General features: G+C 37.8%; 1 protein-coding gene and 1 pseudogene across 6 annotated transcripts in view; both read left to right on the forward strand.

Moving 5' to 3' along the window:
* LOC149128774 (ribosome production factor 1-like) overlaps positions 1-3,186 on the forward strand; it is a 63,882-nt pseudogene extending 60,696 nt beyond the window's left edge.
* Positions 1-10,790, forward strand: part of CCDC171 (coiled-coil domain containing 171) — a 394,098-nt gene extending 383,308 nt beyond the window's left edge. For all 6 annotated transcript variants that reach the window (XM_089317363.1, XM_089317367.1, XM_070052470.2 and 3 more), the window contains one exon: positions 8,830-10,790. In XM_089317363.1, coding sequence (XP_089173489.1) covers positions 8,830-9,057 — 228 coding nt within the window. In that variant the 3' untranslated portion in view covers positions 9,058-10,790. The remainder of the gene's footprint in view (positions 1-8,829) is intronic.
* Positions 10,791-15,453: the final 4,663 nt, after the last annotated feature.

Here is a 15,453-nt window from a genome sequence, read left to right on the forward strand (position 1 = left end):
GTGATCTGAGGCATCCCAAATGATGGGTGGCCCAGCCAATATATTTAAATTTTTATTTATTCATTTTTTTACCTTTTAATATATTTGAGTGTATTTGCATTTTAAATTCTCTCTGAGTTATTTGGAAATGTATGTTGGTAAGATTCAGGGGATACCTTTCACCTTACACAAAAATCCACTCAGCATGAATTAAAGACCTAAATCTACAACCTGAAACCATCAAATTATTAGAGAACATTGGAAAAACCCTGCAAGATATAGGTACTGGCAAAGACTTCTTGGAAAAGACCCCAGAAGCACAGGCAGTCAAAGCCAAAATTAACATTTGGGATTGCATCAAATTGAGAGGTTTCTGTACTGCAAAAGATACAGTCAGGAAAGTGAAGAGGCAACCGACAGAATGGGAAAAAATATTTGCAAACTATGCAACAGATAAAGGGTTGATAACCAGAATCTACAAAGAGATCAAGAAACTCCACAACATCAAAACAAACAACCCACTTAAGAGATGGGCCAAGGACCTCAATAGACATTTTTCCAAAGAGGAAATCCAAATGGCCAACAGGCACATGAAAAAATGTTCAAGATCACTAGCAATCAGGGAAATGCAAATCAAAACCACAATGAGGTTTCACCTCACCCCGGTTAGAATGGCTCACATGCAGAAATCTACCAACAAAAGATGCTGACGAGGATGTGGGGAAAAAGGGACACTAACCCACTGTTGGTGGGAATGCAAACTGGTTAAGCCACTATGGAAGTCAGTCTGGAGATTCCTCAGAAACCTGAAGATAACCCTACCATACAACCCAGCCATCCCACTCCTTGGAATTTACCCAAAGGAATTTAAATTGGCAAACAAAAAAGCTGTGTGCACCTTAATGTTTATTGTAGCTCAATTCACAATAGCTAAGACCTGGAACCAACCAAATGCCCATCAACAGTAGACTGGATAAAGAAATTATGGGACATGTACTCTATAGAATACTATACAGCAGTAAAAAATAATGAAATTTGGTAATTTGCAACAAAATGGAGGAACCTGTAAAACATCATGCTGAGTGAATTAAATCAGTCCGAAAGGGACAAATATCATATGTTCTCCCTGATCAGTGACAACTAACCGAGCACCAAAAAGGAAACCTGTTGAAGTGAAATGGACACTATGAGAAACAGTGACTTTATCAGCCCTTGTCCTGACTGTTGATGTACAATTTAATACTTTATCCCTTTTAGTATTTTTTGTTCTACTTAATACTATTGGTTGAACTCTGTAATTAACACACAATTATTCTTAGGAGTTTAAATTTAACTGAAAAATGATCCCTGTTAAATAAAAGAGTGGGAATAAGAGAGGGAGGAGATGTACAATTTGGGACATGCTCAAGTTGACTTGCCCCAAATGGTGGAGTTAGAAATGTGCCAGGGGATTCCAATTCAATCCCATCAAGGTGGCATGTACCAATGCCATCTCACTAGTCAAAAGTGATCAACTTCAGTTCACAATTGATCATACTGATAGGTCTAAGAGTCAAAGGAATCACATAAACAAGACTAGTGTCTGATAGAATACTAACTGATAGAATGAAAAAGGGAGAGAACAACCCAACATGGGAAGTGAGATACACAGCAGACTCATAGAATGGCAGATGTCCTAAATAGCACTCTGGCCTCAGAATCAGCCCTTAAGGCATTCGGATCTGGCTGAAGAGCCCATGAGAGTATTTTAGGCATGCAAAGTCAAGACACTCTGGGAAAAAAAAAAAAAAAAAAACTAAATGAAAGATCTCTGCGAATGAGATCCCAGTAGAAAGAACGGGATACCTTTCTCTGAAGGGAGGAGAGAACTTCCACTTTGACTACGACCTTGTCTAAATAAGATCGAAGTCAGCAAACTCTAAAGGCTTCCATAGCCTTGGCAACTCATGACAAGAGCCTAGGGAGATTACTGATGCCATAAACAAGAGTCACTGTGCACTTACTCCTCATGTAGGATCTCTGTCCTCAATGTGTTGTTCAATGTGAATTAATATTATAACTAGTACTCAAACAATATTTTACACTTTATGTTCTGTGTGGGTGCAAACTGATGAAATCTTTACTTAATATATACTAAATTGATCTTCTGTATATTAAGATAATTGAAAAATGAATCTTGATGTGAATGGGATGGGAGAGGGAGTGGGAGATGGGAGGGTTGTGGGTGGGAGGGAAGTTATGGCGGGGGAAGCCATTGTAATCCATAAGCTGTATTTTGGAAATTTATATTTACTAAATAAAAGTTAAAAAAAAAAGATGCATGGGAGAAATGTCTGTTTTCTGGTCCTTTGTGGCACTTTGATCAGGTGTGTCAGGATTTGCAGGATAGGAGCAAAATGGGAGCACAGGAGTATGAAGGAAACTAGGAAGAGAAAGAACAAAAGCCATCTGGGAAACTTCTTCAACTCTTTCCAACCTTAAACGTGTCAGGAAATCTAGGCATCCCAGAGAAGAAAATGAGAACTGTTATCTTGTCAGGCACAAGACATTTTTAAAAGTAATTTAAAATTGGCTGGTGCCGTGGCTCAATAGGCTAATCCTCCACCTTGTGGCGCCGGCACACCGGATTCTAGTCCTGGTCAGGGAGCCAGATTCTGTCCCGGTTGCCCCTCTTCCAGGCCAGCTCTCTGCTATGGCCTGGGAGTGCAGTGGAGGATGGCCCAAGTACTTGGGCCCTGCACCCGCATGGGAGACCAGGAAAAGCACCTGGCTCCTGGCTTCGGATCAGCGCGATGCGCCAGCCACAGCGCACTGGCCACGGCGGCCATTGGAGGGTGAACCAACGGCAAAAAGGAAGACCTTTCTCTCTGTCTCTCTCTCTCTCACTGTCCACTCTGCCTGTCAAAAAAAAAAGTAATTTAAAATTAAAGTTTAAATGTTATAATGTAATTTAAAACTTCAGTGCTAAATTTCACCATCGAGTATAACAACATACAAACTCCTTTGGTTGAAGGATTAGAACTTTGATTCTGTGTTAATGCCAGTGCCGTGGGTTATTTGAACATTGGGCTATAATAAAATATGTCATTAATAGTATAAACACTTACTTTTAGCCTCTAGCATAATGTATGTACTTTGATTTTCCTGTTTCCCAGAGATTTGTTGAACCTTACCTGTGTTTGTGACATGGCTCTAGATAGGACATAAACTTGAAGCTGCATCTTCTGTGGCCCACATCCTAAGAGAGTGGTCAAGCATATGAGTAAGATCAAGCATCCCTTTCTACCACTACCATGCTGTGCAACTGGGGGCAATTATTCTCTCTTCTGAGCCTATAGCTGCTTCAACTATAAAATGAGGATAGTAATAATACTTTCTGCTTGAGTCTTTGTGAATGTTCAGCTGATGCCTATAAAGCTAAGCCTAGCTCAGTGCTTGATATATATATATGCAATACATGTTGGCTATAATTTTTATTCTGAATTTATTATAATTTGAGTGGAGTAGAAAGAGAAGTGAAAAGCAACTATTATATCCCATGCATCTCTCTGTGTCATATTTTATTTAATCATCATAACAACCCTATGGAAGTTAAGGATATAGGCTCACTCAAAGATTAAATAATTTAAAAGAAATCACACAATAAAATTTGGAACCCAGATCTCTCCAACTTCCAAGCCTATATCCTTTCCACTCTACTGTGACATTTCTTTATGGGGCATAATCTCTATATGAATGAAATAACAAAATAACAATATATGAAAAAAAATCATGAGGTAATACTATGAGTGATTTGTTCATTCAGTCCTTCATTAATTAGGCACTTTCTATTTAGAAACAAATACTCTGCAAAGTGCTAGGAATAGGAAATCATGATGTCATCATACTACATGTTCATAGTTATAGTTCATAGTTTATAGAGTTTATAGGGGAAATATAAAGGTATAAAAATAATGTAAAATAGTCAAATAAGTGCTTGTTAAAGAATGTAAAGTGTGAGTGGATGTTATAGTTTAACTGTAGTGGGGGAATGGTGAGAATGGGTTCTGGAAAGGTCTTACCAAAGAGTAAACTCTGACCGGAGTTTGAAAGATGAGGAATTTATGCAACAAGGGGCGAATGGACAAGAAGGACTTACGTGGTATCAGAGAGGAAATGGTAGACAAAGATGCACAGTGCTTGTGAGCCAGGCTGCAGAGAGCTGCAAAGTCACACAGCAAAGGGCGTGCTATGGTGAAGCGTGAAGAATGGAAGCCGTTAATTCAGTTAGTCTTCCATATCAACCAAGTAGTAGAGGCTGAATTTGAACCAGACAGACTGATTCTAGAACTGGGGTCCCTGAACAAATGCTAACAATTTGCTTGAGGACAAAAAAGGCTGTGATGTGAATCAAATATATTGTTAATTTCTTCTACCTCTCTTTTCTGATTTGTTTCTATATCTATGATTGTGCTTCTTAATCTCTATGTGTTTAGAGCTCTTAGGGCATTTCCTATGTGCAGTGCCCCAGTGACTCACATTTCCCCCTGTGCCTTCTTGTCAGAGAGCCAAAGAACCAAACTAGCCTATACCAAGGTTTAGTGACTTTTTGAAAGAATGCAAGAAGGTTTAGAAATGAAAAGTATACTACAGACTTTAAACTGTTATCTGTTTTTTTTTAAAGAATCATGTGCAGTATATATTCCTTCTCCTTAAAAATAACCTATCTGGGGTTGGCACTGTGGTGTAGTGGGTAAAGCCTTGTGATGCCAGCCAGCATCCCAAATGGACACTGGTTCAAGTCCTGGCTGCTCTGCTTCCCATCCAGATCCCTGCTAATGGCCTGGGAAAAGCAGTGGAAGATGGCCCAAATATTTGGGCCTCTACACCTACATAGGAGACTCAGGTGAAACTCTGGCTCTTGGGTTTGGCCTGACCCAGCCCTGGCCATTGCAGCCATCTGGGGAGTGAACCAGCAGATGGAAGATCTCTCTCTCTCTCTCTCTCTCTCTCTCTCTCTCTCCCCCTCCCCCTCCCTCTCCCTCTCCCTCTCCCTCTCTCTCTCCCTCTATAACTCTGACTTTTAAATAAAATAAATGTCATATATATATATCCTCTAAAATATTTTTAAAATTTTATATTTATTTGAAAGAGAGAAAAAGATAGCCAGACAAATACATAGAAATCTCCCATCCTCTATCTCACTCCCCAAATTCCCACAACAACTGGGGCTGGGTCAAGCTGAAACCAGAAGCCAGGAACTCAATCTGGGTCTCCTATGTGGATGGCAAGGATCCAAGTACTGGAGCCATCACTACTGCCTACCAGTGTTAACATTAGTGGAAAGCAGGAAGCAAGAGAGGAACCAAGACTCAAACCCAAACCCTCCTATACTGGATGGGGATGTCCCTAGTGGCTTCTTAAGTACTTCATCAAATACAGCAAATATCCACTCCCTCTTAAGTATTATATTTGGTAAATCTGATGTCTAGGTTAATGTCACCCATACAGTTAGTTAATATTGTATCATATGCTATCACACATGGAATTATGATGGACTTAATAGAACTTCAAAACTGGAAAGAGTTCAACACTTATTTTCTAGGCATTGGAAGTGAGTCTTTAATGAATTAATTCACCTGCCCAGAATGACCCAGATTTGAGAGAAAAATGTAATCCACCAACCTCTGGTCTAGTATTCTTTTTGTCACACTATGTACTTAGCATAATCTCCATGCAGTACTACTCAGACTTACTAAATCACATTTTCCCCTCACTTTTTTATAATACTAAATTCTAGAAGACTTTATTTGAACATAAATGATACACAAGAGACAAATGACTTGGTGTTATTGTTTCAGAAGCCTTGGTTGGCAAAAGGGCTTTGATTTATAGACAACTTATTGAATGATTTCTTTATTATTAGGCTAATGCATTATTTACTTATTTTTGTTTGGAAAATGTCCTTAGAAAATGAAGATAGTAAAGCCTTGAAAAATGGCTAGTGGATGTCTCCAATTACTATATTTCATATGATTTTTAAAATGCAGAGACTTAGTGAACACGTTTTGCATTGTGAATATATATTTAACTGATGTACTATAACACTTCAAATAGAATCATTTATAGCTTATTGAGTAAATAAGAGTGCTTCATAAAGATTCACATGATGCCTAGATTTTATTTCAGGTGACTAATTTCCTTCTGAAAAATTGCCTAAACTTAGATTTACATAAGAGACTACCAGAACACCTCATCAGCTTAGAAAGTAGTGTAATGACCAGGACTTTACAGATTAAAAAAAAAAAAAAAAGCAGGATCAGGTAGTGAATATTAACTTTTGTAGTCTCTGACAAAAAGTTATTTAGCTGTCTTCTACTCTCTGTGTTACCTTAAAAATAAGTTTTATTGTATGTTTCTGGATATTATTTGCAACAAGAAAGATAGTTCATATTTACCTGTCATTTTAATGTCACATTCTCAAATAAAAATTTCACCAGACTTTTTGCTGGCTTCTTTTTAAGCTATTAAGTGACTTAAAATCAGATTTTATCTCATTTCATGGAAAAAAATGTTTTCTAACACTGTAACAGATGATCCCAGTAGTAAGAGCAATCATGTGTTTTAATTTACACAGAAGGAAGTCTGTTTACCTGCAAGAGGATATACCTTTGGGGATACATGTCCTCGAGGAAATCAGTCTCTCCTGTCTCTTTCATCTTCTGAGGTTTTTAGGTTATCCTCCACATTGAGGACATAAGGTCAGAAGACAGTGCGCAAAAAGTGAGACATTTGAAATACTAGAGAAATACTCAACACCCCACTTCAAGGTGATTTAGTCCAAGAAATGTTAGATTAGATGAAAGTGTGCTTTCAGACACCATAGTAGAAAACAGACATATCAAAAAGTACGGTGAGTAAGGCACAGGAAGGGCCCCTGTGTGGAGCAGCGAGATCTGTAGAGATACGAGCAGTTAATAAAAACATCCCTAAAGTGCTGCCTTCCCAATCTTGCCGTGCGTTAGCTTCATGGACTCACAAGAACAGATTTCTTTGCACCATAATAAACTTAGCTCTTAATTCTATTTTCCACATACTTTTGAAGTACTCTCATATTTTGTTACAAAATTACAACATCACTTTGTAACCCATAAGTAAACACCAGTGTAATTTGTTAATACGCACAAAAAACCATGAACACAGAATTCTGAAGCCTTGCTTGACCATATTCTTGTACAGCACCAAAGAGTATCATGGCTGTCACTAAGTTTTGTTCAGAAAGTCAGGCCCCACCATCTGCTCCTCCAGCATTTCCCTTACACTCATGTCTAGGAGAATGAGAAGTTAGAAGATGGCACCAAAGTGTTTAGAGAAACCAAACCTGTCAGGTAATGAGGCTGCCAATGCAGATACGTGGCCCAGGAAAAGCATCAGAAAGCTGGTTGTGGCAACAGTAAAAGGGTGTGTGTCTACACAGCCAGCCCTGGACAGATGTGCTCAGGCCTGGAATTAAGGTTCTGCAAACGAAAACTCAACAGCGCTGCTAATGAGGGTCAACCCATGATTTTGGAAATTCTTCTCTTTCCACCGGGATAAGCTAAGCCTTCTTTTTCATGCTGCTATTCGAGTGGCCATTTTAGGTGTTTTTTATTTTCCAGCATAAAAAGAGATGATTTCCGTCAGCTAGAGACTGCAGTGGAGTATCAAGAAATCAAAAGAACAGAGATCAAAGAAAATTGCTGAACCAGGTGTTAGATGCAGACATTGATTTTTCTCCGGTTGTAGTTAAAAAAAAATCTACAAAAATGGCAACTCATACAACAGTTGAATTTCTAATACTTTGCTAAAGCCTATGATAGTTTCCCTGTTAGTTTTCACACATAGAAGCAGTTTTGTATAACATGACATAATAAAGCGGACCCTTGTACTTTACATATTTTTGTTATTAAAACTGTAAAAAGGAGTACCAAAGGGTTTTAAAAAAATTCTGTAGTATAGAATATGCTGTTTAGTGGAGATACTTATGGCCAGACTTGTCACCTCAGCAACATTTATTCCTTGGAATCTGGAAGGTTCTGAATGTGTTGATCGCTGTGGAATCTGGAAAGTTCTGCATATGTTGATCACTGTTTTCCTACTAGCATATAATAGCACTTCTAAGATTTCACTCACGTTAAATATTAGCTACCAATTACTGATGTTACCTCAGGCTTAAATGTGTAGCTATACCAGCAGTGTTTTAAAATAGATGACAAACTGTTTTCTTGTTACAGTCCTTTCTTTTGATACATGACTTACAAATACTTGTTGCAGGCTATCTTTATCAAAATATTACTACTATAGGTAAAGGCAAAAAGTTGTTCTCACTAGACATTTATAGAAGTCACTGAGACTGACTTATATTTCTTTGTGCTACACCTGTCAATTATGTAAGCCAGGTTTCTGGATTAAAAAAAACTCATAGTCTATTTTCTGTGCAGTCTAATTTCCCCTATTTTATGTCACATGTTATGTAGCTGATGAAATAAATACCGTTAGCCTCGGCTTCTGTAAATGGCTGCTGGATTAAGTCTGAGGTGACAGTGTGTGATTGTATTGACTCTGTATACTACAGTAGCTTCATCAGAAGTTTTGGGTGCAGTTTTGGTGTTTAGGCAAACCCCTGCTTTCTTAAGAAGTTTATAACATACAGCAAGTAAGGGAGTTCAATCACACTCGGAAAATGATTTAAAATGCATATGTTGTCTATGAGGATTTAGATGGTAATTGCCATCCCATTTTATACTGCAGTGGTTATTAGTCCACTGCCTTGTTTGTGGTTTTAGACTCTGAGTTTTCATTGCTGTCTATTTTTTTTTTTTCCTGTCACAGACTGGATCACGAGACCATTCAAATCTTTCCATTCCTTCAAGACCTGCTCTTGCTGCTGACACAATTGGTGTTGGGGATTTTTTGCCTTTGGAAGGTGAACTTGATACAACTTACACTTTCCTAAAGGAGACATTTATAAACTCTGCGCCCCATGCTCTGACATCATCCCACTCCTCTCCGGTGACAATGTCTGCTACTGCCAGAAGACCAAGTCAGACTGGGCTGTGACTTTGTGAGAAGCACAAGAGAAGGAAGAGTTAACAGTACAATTAAAATTGTTTTGAAGGGGGATCTCCCTAGTTGACTTTTGTTTCAGCACAAGTGGCAATGGGTTTTTTAAAAAACTGTGGGATGGCTTGATGTGTGCGAGTTATCTCTCCTTGAATAATGAAATCCCCAACTTTTTTTCTCTCTAAGTTTTATTTATTATCCCAGTTGCTCATTTTTATGTAACATATTTTTAAATGTTAAAGAATGACACATTTTGGGTAATTTCCCTCAGACTTAAAAAAATCAATAAGCCATTTTAGTCTCTATCTATCAAAGTTGTTTCATACTTGTCTATTTTAGAGCAAGGCTGCAATACTCTAATAGGATTGAGAGAGCTCTTTGAAATGTATGCCAATGATTCCTGTCATTTCATGGCAGCCCTGCCATGGTTCACTGAGCCCCTCTTCTCTCTTGTCAGCTCAACTGAAGACAAGCATTTAGTTGCAAACTTTAAGCAGGTTGTGCAAAACAGAAATGATGTGACTGCTTCTCCTCCCGCACAATAATGTCACTCCTGGTCAATGTGAGAAGGTCAGGTTGCTCCTTGTAAAGCTACATGATACCGCTTGCCCATTTGAACAAGTTAAGTTAACTGCTGCGTCTGGTCCCTGCAGGCACTGGAAACTCATCCCTTTATCAGGTCTGCATTTGATAACAAAGTGGAGCTATCGTGCGGGGAGCATTTCTGGGTTGAGCTTAGGCACTTTATAAGGACAGTTCCCACACCAGTATAGCAGGTGATATGTTTAGTATAAGCCGAAAAACTTCAAGGAAATGGCTGTTTTGACCTTCAAAATAGACTCCTTTCTTGTTTTTTGTTGTTGGTAGGACCCAAGAGTGACGCCCATCTTTGATGCTGACAGAATTTAAAACAAGGCCATTGCCCTGCATTTTCTGCCTTGTAGCACACAAAAGTAAAATTGTATGTCAGGCCGAGATGTCGGGGAGCTGACAAGATGCCCCAGTGACATTTCAGCTAGAAAGAGCAAGTGTCTTGCAACCAAGTGGTCAAATATCAAATAATAGGTCAAGCAGGAAGGAGCTGAGTTCTAACCACAAAGAGGTTTCTGGTAACTTACTTGACAAGCTTTTGGGCGCTTTGTGGCTTGACAAAGTGATGTTCTGTTGGGTATCGCTAGACAGACTGTTCTTTATCGCCTTCAGAAGATCAGACATTGACATTGATTAAACTCTTTAACCCTTAAAGGTTAAATCCTTGCAGTTTGCATCATGGTAAGTGAAGAACAAAGAATATTTGTGATACGTATTTGTTTTTGTATTAATCATTTCACTCCCCAGTGATATTAACTTCTGATGTGAATTGTAGTTTTTGACAAAGAATTTTGATATGAAATCTATATTTTATCTACTGTTTTTCATTATGGATGCATTAGAAAAGGAGCAGTATGTATTATGGCATCTATATTATCTTATCTCTACAGTAATATTTGATTCAGATATACCCAACTTCTGAGAATTTATTTACTGGCCTTGGTTACAAAAAAAAGGTTGTGTACCTTAGATTTTACTAACCAAATTAGCTGAGTGGTTTATGCTGTGTGAGGGAACACAGTGTTATCACTGTCATAGTATGTATCAATATTACATCTTAAAGTACTTGGACAGTATAATTAGCTTTATATAAACCTTTAGAAAACTTTTAATATGAAGTAAAAAATGTATCTTTAAACAAATTTCTCTTAATTCTTTCCTTGGAATTCTTTTTAATATGCTCTGCATAATGTAACCTGTATGAAATTCAACTTGCAAATTGTGTTGTTTTCAGAAAGTGCTATTGATTTCTTTTCTGTAGATCATAGAATAATTTCTGCACATTTCAAAACACTTTGTTCTGCAATCACATATTCTGATAGGATATTTTCCATATGGAAATCAATTTACATTTTTATAGTTCATGTGATATTATTGAGCTTCCAATTCTCTCTATAGAAAAAACAGTATTACCCTGTATTCTCTGTGTGTGTGTTGAATCCATTTCCAGATCCTACTAATTTAAGAGGAATAAGCACATCTGTAAAATGTACCTCAGATAGGCCTTGGTATTCTTGCCTTAATTTTACAGTCTTTTAATGGGATGACTTCAAAACTAAATGCGTATGTCTCTCCATACATATGGGTATCTGATTTTACCAATAAATCTTAGATAGTAGATGCTGAACAGTAAATTCAAAAAGATTATTAAATCAAATCGAAGCATGTTCACATTTATAAGCAACTAGATGCTAAAGGCCATAGAAACTGAAGGATGAGCCTCCTGAGCAATCATTAGTATGCACTCCCAAATATAGTAATATTTATGCCATATGCTCTTTTCCCAGAAGTCAGACCCAGCAGGAGGAGAAGATTTAATGACATATCCTATGGAGATCTGAGAAACTCCAGGCTGCGTCTGAGCACCGCAGTGACCAATTGCTGCAGATTTGAGATCTGTGTTGCGTTGGCAAGGACGGTTACTCTATCAGTTTCTTTACCCCCTTAAGAATGATGTATAGAGTAGAATTTCTCAGGAGAATGGCTTAGAATATTTTTGTAGGGGAAAGGAAGTTTGATTTTACACCTCAGTATGTGGATTTTCTTACTAACCTTCTGCGATCTAGAAAAATACCTCTATTGCCTCTCACTGTCAAAGAGATTCTTAAGAGTTATTGTTCGGATACCTAAGTCACACTTGCTCATTGAGGATTTACCAGGATTTTTGATGTAAATGATTTGGAATGATACAGTATAAATGCAGAGATGTTTTGAAAATTGCAAGAATTACCAATTCAATGATAACTGATGATGTTAAGTAAACGACCTTTTAAATAGAGTGATCTCTTTCTTTTACCAATGTCTGACTCAAACGTAGCAACTCGGTTTGTTATTTCACATTCATAGCATTGTTGTTATCATACGTTTGATATGACCCTGACTTTTCTCATGTTACTTTTATTTACCAATTATATCAATTCATTCTAAACATCATACTAAACAATGACAAATCAATCCTATTCCATTGTGTACCTTTTATAGAAAAGTTTTCTAATAGAGAAAGTGGAAAGTGGTATTTATTGAGCAACTATTTATACTCCAACCATTGTAGCAAAACTCTAATGTTTTTACAACGAATCTCTAGAGTAGGTATTTGTGTCACCATTTTTTAAAACGCATGAATAACTGACGTTACGAATGTTAAGTATTTGGCTCCCTAAGATCACACATAACCTGGTAATTCATTAATAAGGCCAGAACAGTAACTCCAGTGCCTACATTATTTCTACTTTTCCAGGCCTGCTTTCCATAAATAATTAATGTTTTTGAAGAAGAGTAAAATTAAAAAAAAATGCTGCTTACCAGTTAGGAATAATTTTCAAAACTGTTTTATGGCTTGAAACCCACATTTCTTACTCAGTGATTAGAAAAAACATGCACACTAGTAGTATATATGCAAGTCATTAAGAAAAGACAGAAAAAGTAGTGACGTTTTTCAATGCAGCCAGCACCCTCACTGCGCTGCCGGTTTCTCTAGCTTGACCTGAGAGGTGGTTACTCTCAGAAATGGATGCTGTGCTGAAAGATGCTTGCAGTGAGCCTGCTGACCACGCTGCTACTTCCCATGGACAAGCATGGCATGTGCTGAGTAAAGTGGTCAAGAAAGCATTTATTTGTGTAACTCCTGGGACGAAGATTTTCAGACGTACTTTTATGGACTAGTATGGTAAACCAAATAATGGCCCCCAGAGATACCCGCTTTCCCCTCCCTGGAATCTGTGGATGTTACCTGATCTGGCAAAAATACCTTGCCATGAAAAATTATCCTGGACTGTTTAAGTGTGTCTTAATTGCAATAAAATGTGTCTTTCTAAGAGAGGAAGGCAGAAGTGGGTTGGGCTACAGAGAGGGGTAGGGGATGGGATGATGGAAGCAGGAGTGGAGGGTTCTGCAATGACAGACCTGAGGGGTACGAGCAGCTGCTAGAAGCTAAAAAGGGCGAGGAAGTGGAGCTTTTTTCCAGGGGCCCCAGAACGGTGAGATTTGTGTTATTTTTAGCCACAGCATTGTGGTAATTTGTTACAGCAGCCATTGAAAGCTAATACAACCGGTAAACGTTTAGCTTGTTTGTTGTTGTTGACAAATACACTAATCTTTTAATATTAGAAAACGGAACTGCTGCTCCTTATAAATTATCCTCATCAGTTGTCTTTGCAGCTTAAATTTCCAAATTTTTCAAGATTCTTAATTTAATGCTTCTGACTTCTGAATGTTGTAAATAATGATGATCTGCATTGGGTTGTCATATAGTCACACTTTGTTGCCATCATTTTTGGTAGCTTTCAGTTAACCTGTGATTTTTATATACATTTTAATTTCTACAGTTTTTAAAAGGTGTCATGCTTTGAATGTATTAAATTTATCTTAAAAATATACTTTGAATGATTTTTATTTGATTCCATTTTGTTGGCATATTTTATTGCTTTATTTCAAAGAAAATCCAATTTTTGAGAGACTTCATGTTAATTATAGGTTAAAATAATCATTTAGAATTTAGAAATCATATTTTAAATCTGCCAGGGCCATTTCTGTTACTATTTACCTATGAGTTTGATCTGTACCTGGTTATTTATTCATGCCTTTTGTTACAGCTAAAGTTAGAGAATTTTAATAATTTTATCCAATAATGAAATCTTAGACTTTTCTTGTATAATATTTGAATCCATCTTGTCTGAAACCAAAGCAACTTTAACTAGAGTAATGAAGTGTTCAATACAACCAAACCTAAACATAGAAGATCTCAACCTAGAATGTTTTATATTTTAAGTATAGCTCTCCTTGCCCCTGAGAATAAAAGAGAGAGAAAGAGACAGAAATAGAAAGAAAAGAAGAGGAAGAGGATGAGAAAAGAAAAGCCCCTGGTTCTGTGAGGAGCGCAGTCAGTCCTCCTCAGTGAGTGACACATTGATGTGTCCATGTACACCTTGGTGGAAGGGCTCCTTCATTTCTCTTGAACCTTAGCAGTTACACTCTTTCCTGGCCATGGGGTGTGGTGGTTGGCATATTCAGGTATCAGATGCCCTGTGAGTTCACTGTGAGGGTGCTTATATATTTCTCTTCAACCACCTTGCATAAAACTTGTTAGTTGTTGTGAACAGATCTGACTAAAGGGGCCCAGACTGTATGTGCTGTGCAAATTACATTTCTGTTGACATTGTGATAGGAAAATTTGTTCTTGATCTTGGTAGAACTGATACCCAATTGATATTGCTTACTGTAAGTTGTAAAACTCTCTAGATACAGTACTGGAAGGAAGTAAATCAAAATGGAGTTTAGCTCTTTGCTCTCTTTTCAATCATCTTGTGTGTAGGTGTGTTAGATGCATAGGCGTAGGTTTTCAAAGCACTGACCCTAGTGTTCGTCATGCAGCAAGGGCTCCACATACAGCTTTGAGAACTACTGGGTTAATGTTATCTACAGACAGTTTTTTGTGGTTTAATTGATTCATGCTTCATTGTCTTTTATTGCATGTTAACGCCAGTGAAGTGCTGATTGTTGACAGAGTCCTCTCAGCGAAGCAGCTATAGGAAACTACGTTTAAGGAAAAGTCTTATTTAGATTGGAAGAAGACCCATCTGACAGGCTAAGAGATATCAGATATTCATAAATATTCACTAATGACAAGAATATAAGGTGAGCTATCTGTCTTCAATAGATCCCGTCTGTTTTAGGGCTCTATCAGGAGAGAAACTTAAAGGCAATCCAGAATGAATTGAATCATGTTGGATACTTCATAAAAAGAACCATGAAAGAAAGAGAGAGACAGAGAGAAAGAGAGGGAGAGGGGAAGGGAGGAAAAGAGGGAGCGAGGGAAGAAAGATAATAAGACAGCTCATTCCTCACCCCTTTTAAACAATAATCAAAATAAATTTTACTTTTTCTAAGTTCATTTCTGGTCTAAAACAAAGAGGCTTCCACAGTAAACTGCATGTAAAGTTCTAGAACACAGACACTCCCTGCAAATCACTTAAGACCTGAGGTTTAAAGGTGACAGTTCAGTTCAGTGACCTACATGTGCAGCTGACTATTGAACTTGCTGTAAATGTTTCTCTGGCTACAGAAGCACTGCCAGTGAGTATGTGTCAGTTTTCCTTTGACCTGGCTAGAAATATTCTAAATAAATGCTCTGAAGACTTCCTTGGGGGATCCCTACCTGTGAAGCAGAGTTCACCATCACAGTCACTATTAAAAGGTGTCCTGATAACAGTGGTGATGTGTTACTGGAGCGTGCGTGGGTCCAAGAGGGCATCATTTATCTCAGTGTCTGTGTGACTGGTGCCCAATATGTAGGGCTGCCCAGAA

This window comes from Oryctolagus cuniculus, chromosome 1, assembly GCF_051225735.1.
Source record: "Oryctolagus cuniculus isolate XC-2025 breed Fujian yellow rabbit chromosome 1, ASM5122573v1, whole genome shotgun sequence".
In the NCBI taxonomy this organism is placed as follows: domain Eukaryota; kingdom Metazoa; phylum Chordata; class Mammalia; order Lagomorpha; family Leporidae; genus Oryctolagus; species Oryctolagus cuniculus.